This window comes from Lupinus angustifolius, chromosome LG18 (assembly GCF_001865875.1).
Source record: "Lupinus angustifolius cultivar Tanjil chromosome LG18, LupAngTanjil_v1.0, whole genome shotgun sequence".
In the NCBI taxonomy this organism is placed as follows: domain Eukaryota; kingdom Viridiplantae; phylum Streptophyta; class Magnoliopsida; order Fabales; family Fabaceae; genus Lupinus; species Lupinus angustifolius.
In genome coordinates, this window is record NC_032026.1 from 12,425,895 (window position 1) to 12,436,519 (window position 10,625).

General features: G+C 32.2%; 2 protein-coding genes across 7 annotated transcripts in view; one reads left to right on the top strand and one right to left on the bottom strand.

Moving 5' to 3' along the window:
* LOC109332559 overlaps window positions 1-510 on the bottom strand; it is a 912-nt gene extending 402 nt beyond the window's left edge. The window contains exons 1-2 of the mRNA XM_019567538.1: window positions 313-510; window positions 57-260 (exon numbers count right to left, since the gene is read on the bottom strand). Coding sequence (XP_019423083.1) covers window positions 57-260; window positions 313-510 — 402 coding nt within the window. The remainder of the gene's footprint in view (window positions 1-56; window positions 261-312) is intronic.
* LOC109332173 lies at window positions 1,141-2,957 on the top strand. 6 transcript variants are annotated; one of them, XM_019567042.1, is made up of 5 exons: window positions 1,141-1,444; window positions 1,551-2,398; window positions 2,526-2,558; window positions 2,651-2,723; window positions 2,800-2,957. In XM_019567042.1, exons 1-2 carry the CDS (start codon window positions 1,291-1,293, stop codon window positions 2,087-2,089), a joined length of 693 nt encoding a protein of 230 aa, XP_019422587.1. In that variant the 5' UTR covers window positions 1,141-1,290; the 3' UTR covers window positions 2,090-2,398; window positions 2,526-2,558; window positions 2,651-2,723; window positions 2,800-2,957. The 6 variants fall into 6 exon arrangements, with proteins under 6 accessions (XP_019422587.1, XP_019422590.1, XP_019422585.1 ...); XM_019567045.1 differs by having other exon boundaries at window positions 2,651-2,704; XM_019567040.1 differs by lacking the exon at window positions 2,526-2,558 and having other exon boundaries at window positions 1,551-2,402.

Genomic DNA, 10,625 nt, shown 5'->3' on the forward strand with positions numbered 1-10,625 from the left:
GATTCTTCTATAGCTACAACAACATGATCAAACTTAGAGGTTAGTGTTCTCAACACCTTTTCCACCACTAATTGATCCCTTACAGCTTCACCACACCCCTTCAATAGGTTGGACAATGATCTGATCTTGGTGAAGTAGTCTGCTATAGACTCACCCTCATTCATTTGCAGTAGTTCATACTCTCTTCTGAGAGTTTGTAACTTCACTTTCTTCACTTTTTCAACACCTGCATAGCTCTTCTCCAATGTATCCCAAGCTTCCTTAACAGTTTTGGCATTAGCAATCTTTTCAAAATTTGATTCATCCACACACCTGATGAATCATGCAGAGTGCCTTACAATCCTTTTTCTTGGATTCTCTGAATACTGCTCTCTGAACTTCTGTGCCTTCCTCATCAACAATTTGGTATCCATGTTGAACTACTTCAAGCACCTCTTGATAACCAAAGAGTGCTTTCATTTGGATATGCCATCTTTCATAGTTTTTTCCATCAAGAACTGCCAGGGACATGTTAAACCCACTATTGTTTGACATGCTTTCTTCCACAGATCCAAGAACGAAAATCAAGTGATCTTGATACCACTGTTACAACAGAACCGAATTTGCAAGGAAAGAAACAGAACTTTGTTGTTCTGTGTTGCAGAGAAAGAAGTAGAAAGAAAATAAGATATTGTTATGAATTTGTTGAGAGAAATAGGAGAAAGAATAGTGCAGAAGAAAAAGGATTCAATGAATAGAAGTAGTGTATTACTCAAGTAATTACAAGACTATTTATACACATAGCCAAAAATAGTAAAACTGAAAAACCAGTAAACTAACTAAACTAACTAAAACTTCTATTTTTAGTAAGTTCACAAAAACTCTTAAAACTGAATTACTTTCAACAGTTCATACATATCAAATCTTTAATATTTTGTTCATCCTACAAAGTTAATAGAGATTTATATCATTAGACCAATAATTTATTGGTATACAAAACAATAATTTAATTCTACAGGTGATGATTCTTTTTCACACTTATTAATTTTCTTTCCTTATTTATGCGTTCCATAAAAGAGGATATGTAAAAACATATCTCATTCTTTCTTTTTTTCTGAACAAAGAATTCGAACCAAACAACTGGTCCAACATCATTTTGATAAAGTCCCTATAAATAAGGGACAGACGCTAACACAGGTAGGCTTGAAGGCGCTACACCAAACTCTAGCATCTTCACCAACAGTCCTTTTTCTCTAAGCACCACTTCATTCAATACTTACAAAACTGGACCCCCTTCAACCCGAACCCATCATGGTCGGGTCCTCACAACCCGATCCTAAATCCACTATCAAATTCCTCTGCAGCTACGCCGGAAAGATCCTCCCCCGCCATCCCGACGGCAAGCTCCGCTATGTCGGCGGCCATACCCGCGTCCTCGCCGTTAATCGTACCATTCCATTTGCCGGTCAGTTCTCTCTTACGTAACCCTAGTTTTTTTCTCGCTGTTCAAATTTTCAACTTATTTGAGAGTGAAATTACGTTTTCGTAACTGTAATCGCGTTGTGGTGCAGAATTGTTGTTGAAACTGGAAGAACTGTGTGGAACTTCCGTGAGGCAACTTCGCTGTCAGTTACCAGCGGAAGATCTCGACGCTTTGGTATCCATAAGCTCCGATGAGGATCTCGCAAATCTCATCGAGGAATACGATCACGCGCCGTCACCGTCGTTGAAGGTCAGAGTATTCCTCTCACCACCGAGATCTCTGAACAAGGTTTCCATGCCTCCGTCACCGTCTCTGTCAAAATCAACCTCCTCCACATCCTCTACCTCCTCGTCAACTTCGTCGTCATCATCACATCACAGTGCTACCGGTGGCGGTTCTGGTTTGAACTCTGGCCGTAGTTTGAAGTCAGTGGCGCCGGTGATAAACCGCTGTGTCCATCAGATATCGGCGGCGGCGGCATATCCAGTTGGTGTGGAGAAAAAATCTAGTGGGATTCAGAGGATTATTCCTCATCCCCGCTACGGTTACCATATCCAAGGTCAAGGGAAGACTTGCCACGCTGGCCATATTTATCTGACTCACAACAACAACAACCACTGGCAATAGCAGTGGCAATATTAATATGATTTTGTCTATGGATGAAGGAAATCACGGAATGGAACTACTAAGATTAAGAAGCAGTTATTATCATTTAAGAGAAAATTGCAAAAATGATTCCAATAAATCATAAATATATATAATATATATGATAATTAAAATGGGAAGAAAGAAAATGAAAAGGACCCAGTATATGTGTGACATAATGAGAGTGGGACTGTAAAATTGATGAGAAGGATTGCGGTTTTAGCTTGTGATCCTTGTTTGCCCATTAATGAAATTCCCTCCAATTTCATCTTTGGCTCCATTTTTGTGATGGTGAGTTCGTTCGTCAGTTTTCTATACTATGTATGATGTGTCTATTTGTTTTTCCTGTGCGTGTGTTGTTGAGAATTTTCTATACTATGCATGATGCGGTTCTTTTCTTTTTTCCTTTTTTTTTCAGGCCATGGGCCTTATCCTCTTCCATGTCATCACTGTACTTACAATTTTTTCCCAGTTTTTTATTTATTTTTAATTTGAAGTTTGTACATGATTAATTGATTGATAGTCTGACATTTTTGTCCGCAGGGTTTAAGCAGAAGTGTAAAGAATCTTACCCATACCAGATGCAATATAGCGTGTGTAAGTGTTTTCTATATATGTCGTTGCTCATTATGCTATCGCAATTGTCTTTTGGTGTTTCATTACTTGTGAATTTAACCAATAATGATGTCCAGGTTCCGTTCTGGATTTGAGCCAGATTCAAATGAAGTGCTACTATGAAATATGAACACGAAACAGAGATTCCGATGCTATGTTGAAACTTGGAAGCGCTTGGTTTTTTGGGGACCAGATGACTCATGCGAGAGATAAAATGAACTGATCCAAATGAAAATTAAAATTATCTCAAGGGATAGCTGGCACACCAAAGCACCAGAATAACTTGAACTTAAAAGATATTATTCTTTATGGTACAGAATTACATATTAAGACAAAAGGAACACAAAAGAAAATGGAAAAAATAAACCCACTAAAAGTAGGGTCGTCACTTCCTAGAAGAAAGTGTCAAAAAGTAGGATTTGATCTCGGAGAAAGGACCTCCGCTCATGTTACATTCAAAGGAAGAAGCGGAAGATTCCCTTCGCTGTTTGAGATTTGGAAGAGATAGGACGACCCAGTCACACGGAATATATTAACTAATAATTTATTCATTTAGGTTCGGAATCATGAGAAAGTACAAGTTTAAATTAAACGTTTATATCCTCAATAATTTAGAAGTATTATATATCATTTTTAATACAAATACTGCTTTTGAAATACTGCTTAGCATTTTACTCGTAAGATTACTTAACTAGTCCTTTTATCGACAATAAATAAGAAAAGTTGGGTTCATAGTTGAACCTTCTCCACAAATTGATTCTTAACTTGCTTGCCTTCTTACATCTCAAGTTCTCAACAACCACCTCTCTCTCCTTCTCATTTTGGGCAACATAAACAAATTCCTCTGTTCTCAAACTAGGCCAAAATTATTAGGGAATTATATAAAATGGCTTTTTAATCTCACCCATTTATTATTAGGCAGGTCTGACTTAAAAAACGAACGTGGGTTCATTTTCGTTCTAATTCATGTACCAAAAAATATTCGGTCTAATTACGAAGACGGATACAGCATATCTACCCACCATGTGCTATACTATATTCATTTAGCTCTTGGGTTATTTGTGTTTTGAAGAAGATAAAAGAATAAGAAAAGATGTGTGACATGATTTATAAATTTTTATTTATATTTTATTATTTTAAGTGAACGTGATAAATCAAAAGAATAAAGAGAAAAGGATAAGGGATATGCCAGGAGAAGTGGGAAACCCGTGGATCTGTTGGAGATAAGATGGGTCTACTTTAGGTTTAAGTGGAAAAATCCTGACATTTTAAGGTCATCGACGGGCATCAATTTGAGATGTGTAGGGGAAAGTGAAGCTAAGGAAAAAAAGAAAGGTCAGAGGATGTTCATCATGTATTCATGTTCCTCAAATCGGGGTGTAAACATGTGCCTCAAATAGGGTGTAAACATCTAGTTCACTTTGTTGTAATTCTTTGACCAAATCGAACACACAAACATTGATCGGTTTAATTCACCTAATTATAAATTTTATTGTAAAATTGAACTAGATATAAATAATTTGATTCAGTTCGTTCCACAATTTTTCTATTTTATTTAATCGTGTACTATTTGAAGATTCAAAACATATTTTATTAGATGTTCACACAAAAATATTACTATTATTATGATCCATGATTAGCAACATGTATCACAATTAATAATATATATATATAACGGTATAGTTTAACATATATATATATATATATATATATATATATATATAAAATAGTTACTAACATATATAATATATAACGATTAATAACATATATAATAGTGTATATATGTATAATAATATATATATAAAAGAATTTAGTAATATACATAATAGTAAAATTTATAAAAAATTAATAATTAAGCCACAAAATTGATAGAACAATTTAAAAATAAATAATATTATTCTTTAGTATTAATTTCTTTTATATATAGTATGTTTCGTTCGAATGGTTCCTAAATTTCCAAAACTGTATACTAAACTCAATAACTCCTTAAAAACGAAACTAAGTTGAACTATGTTTTTTTTGTTTAGTTTGGTCCCATTCGTTCTATGATTTAAACGAAAACACTTATACTCCTAGCCTAGATCAAATGCGGCCATACAATATTATTAGTTCACATTTTTTGAATACAAACTAATATTGTTACAAAAGTCAAACAGATCCATTGAGATTCAGTATATGATATTTTCCTATTATTTATTTAAAATTTAAAACAATAATTTAATATCTATAACTTAGTAGTTTCTGCCTAATCATTAGAGCACCAACAACTGTTATTAAGAGAATAAAAACATTTTTATTCTGTTCTCTAATGTAGTGTTCTTATTCCTTGTGTTTTGTTCTTAAATAAGAATAAAAGTTGCTAAATACATAGAATGACGTGGTTTGGTCATGAAACTTGAGATGGAGAAGGAATTTGTTCATTTGAGAGGAAAATGAATTTGCAAAACTCCTTAGACAACCAAATGCCTTAATGCTTAAACATCACATTGATAACTCTTGGTCTTGGATTCACGATATTAATGGAAAATACTCGGTCATAATTGCTTATCAAACTCTACGAAAGTGGAAGGAAGCAGTGGTATTGCTTTCTTCAAAAGACTTTAGGATTGTAAGGCTCCGACAAAGATGAAGTGTCTAGTGTAGAAAATTGTTTTGGATGAGTTACCAACTAAGGTGAACCTTGATCATAGAGGTGAGCTAACTTCTCAAGACACTCTTCTTTGCTCTCTATGTGGTGATCAGGTGGAGGAATCTACTAGTCATTTGTTTTTTTGTTTGTTATGTTGCATATTTGGTTTGGTAAAAGCTTTACTCTTACTTTGGGCTCCCTTCTATTATTCATAATAATGTCATGTTTATGCTCTCTATCCATGAAAAAGCTATTTGGTTGGAGAACAAGAAACAAAAATAGTGGGTGGCTCTTTGGTTTGTGACAATTTGGACTATCTGGCACATTATGAATAAAGTAAGTTTTGAACACAAGAGGTTCCAAATAGATGATGTAATGAAGCTTATTTTTATTCATCATTGGAGTTTTCTCAATACTCGTTTTCCTCTTTTTTCTTTTTCACTAATACATTGGGTGAGACATACATCATATTGTATTTCTCTTTGTTGAGGTAGGGATTTCGTGGATAAGAGTATCACTTGTTCTCCTAATTATTTTTCCCTAAATCAATAAAGTTTTTATTGTCATTCGAAAAAAAAGTGGCTAAATAAGAAAACTTAATGTTGAGGAGAGAAGAACAATAAAAGTACACAATCTAGGAATAAATACAAGTACCAACATATCTAGAAATATCAACATATTCATAAACATAAAAAAATCTAGAATCATTATAAAAAAATTAAATTTTGCAAAAACGAAAATTTAAAAAAATTGAAGAACTCCTACTTGTATTCCTTGAACGAAAATTCTACCGATTGCATGTATGTTAACAACAAAATTATATTTATTATTTATAATTGATTTCTAATATTTATAATAAATTATAACGATTTTTAATTTATCAATAAAAAATAATTAATTATTCTTAATATTTTAATATATTTATTATAAAATATAATAGTATGGGTAGGTTGTGTGACCAAAATAAGAATAAGAATGATGTTTGTCATTGTGAGAAAATGGATGTTGTTCTTATTTTATAAGAAGTTGTTATAAATTATAAAACAACGTATGAGATCCAAATAAGAATGGAAATGTTGTTCTCGATGTTCTTAGTTCTTATATCATTTGAGCGTTAATTATAATTGACTTTCAAATATCTTTAGTATAAATAAATGTGTGTCATAATGTTGTTGTGATTGTAATGAAATATAAATATTAAACTCTTAAATATATTACATTAAAATATTAAATTTGTATATTATATACCTATGAATAAGTAGAAAATTGAATATTTATGATAGCATAATCATTGTTTATGATAATTTTTATAGGCAAATTCATTTTTTTAAGGGGAAATGAAACATCTATCTAGGTTTTGAATTCGATACTCAATATCTCACAACTCTATCAATAAATTCATTCTAATTCACTTTCATATTAATTTAACAAATTGGGTCAATTAAGCCATTATTAACTATTATTTTGATTTTCAGAAAACAAAGACTTCATTTTGGATCGGGTATGGCGTGGTTTAAATCATGTCACATCAGCACAGAAAATGAAATAGCATGATATTAAACATCCCATACGTGATATTACTTCTATATTCAAGAATATCCCGTGATCTAGGAGCATCATGAAAATATCTTCTAATATGCACAGAAAAAATATTTTGATATTATCTCTAACATGAACTAAAGTATGTTGGGAAAGAAAAAAGAGTTAATGAAATCCATTCAACCACACTCAGGTCTTTTTCAAGCATCATATCAATGTCATTCATTTACATATGAGCAAAATTTTCAGCAAAATAAAATTGAAACCAACTAATCGTTGATTTAGTGTTATAAGGTTATATTGAATTTTAATGTTGAGTATTTAATTCATGGAAGTTACATTTATTGAGAAAATCCATAAATCTCAAAAGAGATTATTTCCTTACAAAAAAAATAAAAGAATAATATTGGTAGTACCAAAATAAAATAAAATTGGAAAATTGCAAAATAATTGCCACTCTATTTACTGTTTACTCGTCATACATTTGTATTCTACCCTTATCTCATCCACTATTGCAAATCCACCGTTGAACTCTCCTATGTCAAGCCATCAGGTCCATAAGCTATTTTCTCATCTAAATTATATGTATCACTAAATGGAATCAAAAGTCGTGTTAATAACATTTTAACCACGGTTTAAATTGTAGGAAGGTTTCTAAAATCATAACTAACTGTTCTAAAACTTTCTAAAAACCTTAGCTAATTGTTCTAGAGGGATTATGTCTCACTATGTGTTAATGTATAAATCAAATACTGATATGAAAGTATCACTAAAAATCACATGTATATCCATGTATAAGATACTAGAATTTATAAAATAATTTGTGAGAATTTATCATATATGTATATTTTATTTTATATTTGATTTGTTGTAGCCTTCTTGTCCCATTAAATCTGTAATTTAAAAAAAATGATTGGTGTATGCATCCAATAAGGTAGTATTTCTTTGGGAGTTAATGTTTTGCCTTGTTTTAACGGGTTGAGTGCAGCTATGCTCGTTTTTAAATTTTAAATACATTTTAATTTTCAAACATAAAAAATAAAAACAATCTAATTATGCTTGGAAGAATCGCATAATTTGTTTCCTTATCATAAATCAATCATATTCCATCAAGTAATAAAAAATAAATTATTTTTTATTTTATGATTTTCTATCTCAATAATTTGGCATTTTTATTTAATTATAGGACACCAAATATTGAGACAAATGATCTCAATTCGACATCATACGTCAATAGTAATCACTTATCTCAACATTTAGTATCTCATTATGTCTCAATCCAATCAAAAATGTCAACTAATTAACAATAAATTATAAAAACAAAATATAATTTATTTTTTATTACTCTATGAGATATGATTGACTTGAGATATGAGTATATGAAATTTCCATGATCCTTTATCCTAAAACTTTATGATTTTATATACCAAACTAATCATATCCTACCAAATAACATAAAAATATTATTTTTAATTTTTAATTTTTCTTTTTAAATATATATCAAATTTTTATTGAAATAGGACACAATGAGAAGAGAGCTCATTCCCATTCATTATAGGCATCTTAAAGAGGTAAATCACTCTGCTAACCTCTGTGACAACTCTTCAACTTCTTCTATTTGCTTTTGGTACATGAGTTTCTCCTCAATCATCAATATTTCATCCTTATCCATGTCCTTAGTCATGTCACCTACAACAAATATTTGTCCTCTTTCGTCATTGTCGGCCTAATCATTTATGAACGGCTTCTCTCCCCAAATAATATATCTCATGTATATCCTAATATTTGGCGTCAGTCTAGCCGAGTCCATTCAAAAGAAGATTATAATGGAATATGATAATATTTTTTGGCATCTAAACAAGGTTTTGATTTTATTTATGATATTAAAATGAGACTAATATCTATTTATCTGCATCACTGTTGTTACTAACTTGTAACAATTGTAAATGACACGAAATAATATTTATTGGTTAAGTCATAGTCCGTCGTTCTCTTTAAGATGTTTCATGATACTAGGCAAAATGTGCAAACAGACTATCAATCATGTCGTCCTCAGTATAAAACAACTTAGATCTCTATTATCGAATTCTTACTATATTGTAAGAAACGATCTCGAATACACTCACCACAATATGGCTATCACTGTCAATTCTCAAAATTCCCACAATATAGCTATCAATGTCAATTCAAGAAATTCTCGCAATATGGCTACTCGTGCCAATTCTTTTCTTACAATACTGACTACCAGTGTCATTCTCAAACTTCCAACAATTTGGATAATTGTGCCAATTATTTTCTCACAATAATGACTACTTGTGTCAGTTCTCGAACTTCCCACAATTTGGCTACTCATGCCAATTCTTTATACCACGGAAATTGTTTCCCTCCAATAAGGCAATAATTGAACACACTTATACCAATAAGGAAACTCCCAAACAAACTTTAAGTGTTATTTTTGAATGTTTTCACACCTCCTTCCAAGAAAGGCAACAAATCATTTCTCATCATCTTTGATCCACACGCCTCCTTTCAAAAAGGAAGTGATTCCCCTTTTTAAATCTCATGTCAATCCTCCAATAAGGGAAATAAATCATTCGCTCTTAACTTACCATGTCAATCCACCAAAAGAGGAAATAAATCTTTTACATGTCTCTTCTAAGAATGAAATAATTTTCCCTACAATCTTAAAATGTTTAAAGGCTATAATAAAAATACTAAAAATAATCCTAAGCTAAATGTGGAACAAACGACCTCCACTTTATTCAATCTACTTCATTATTGTTGACGAATCACCGCCATCGCCGTCCCTCTCAACATCTCGTGGCTCGTTCGTCTCCCGTAAATTTCCTCTCCACTACTTTATTATTCACAATGAATATGCACACTAACCAAAGTTAGCAAATTAAATCTTTTAATCCATCTTTTATAATGATCTGTCCATCCTAAGACATCTCCCATCGGGAATGCTTCGAGTGGGATCCGATCTTAATATTTAAACCACAGAGAATAAACCTCAACACCACTATGAACCATCGCTGAATCGCCTTGGATGGCTCTCAAGTCAAGCCTCTTACGGTATCATTCGCTCTTAAGTTACCATGTCAATCCACCAAAAGAGGAAATAAATCTTTTACATGTCTCTTCTAAGAAGGAAATAATTTTCCCTACAAACTTAAAATGTTTAAAGGCTATAATGAAAATACTAAAAATAATCCTAAGCTAAAGAGACTCATCTCATCTAGACTCTCCCTCAAGACTTTGCTGACGAATCACCGCCATCGCCATCCGTCTCAAAATCTTGGGGCTCGTTCGTCTCCCGTAAATTTCCTCTCTACTACTTCATTATCCATAATGAATATGCACACTAACCAAAGTTAGCAAATTAAATCTTTTAATCCATCTTTTATAGTGATATGTCCATCCTAAGACATCTCCCATCGGGAATGCTTCGAGTGGGATCCGATCTTAATATTCAAACCACAGAGAATAAACCTCAACACCACTATGAACCATCGCTGAATCGCCTTGGATGGCTCTCAAGTCAAGCCTCTTACGGTCACACGATCTCGCTGCATGCGCATAATATAACACTTGCAGGCCTCGTCCTTAACAATGCAATTATTTACATAAATCACTTTAGATATGGCAACTCTTCTTTGTATCATTTCCAAGAATTTCATATAATTATTCATCTTTACAACATTTACTTATTGAAAGAACATTATCTCCAATAAA

Excerpts from the sequence above, each read along its gene's own strand:
- LOC109332173 (XM_019567040.1), top strand. The coding sequence starts at position 1,291 with ATGGTCGGGTCCTCACAACCCGATCCTAAATCCACTATCAAATTCCTC. Across the intron at positions 1,445-1,550 it reads TCGTACCATTCCATTTGCCG|AATTGTTGTTGAAACTGGAA; the intron begins GTCAGTTCTCTC and ends GTTGTGGTGCAG.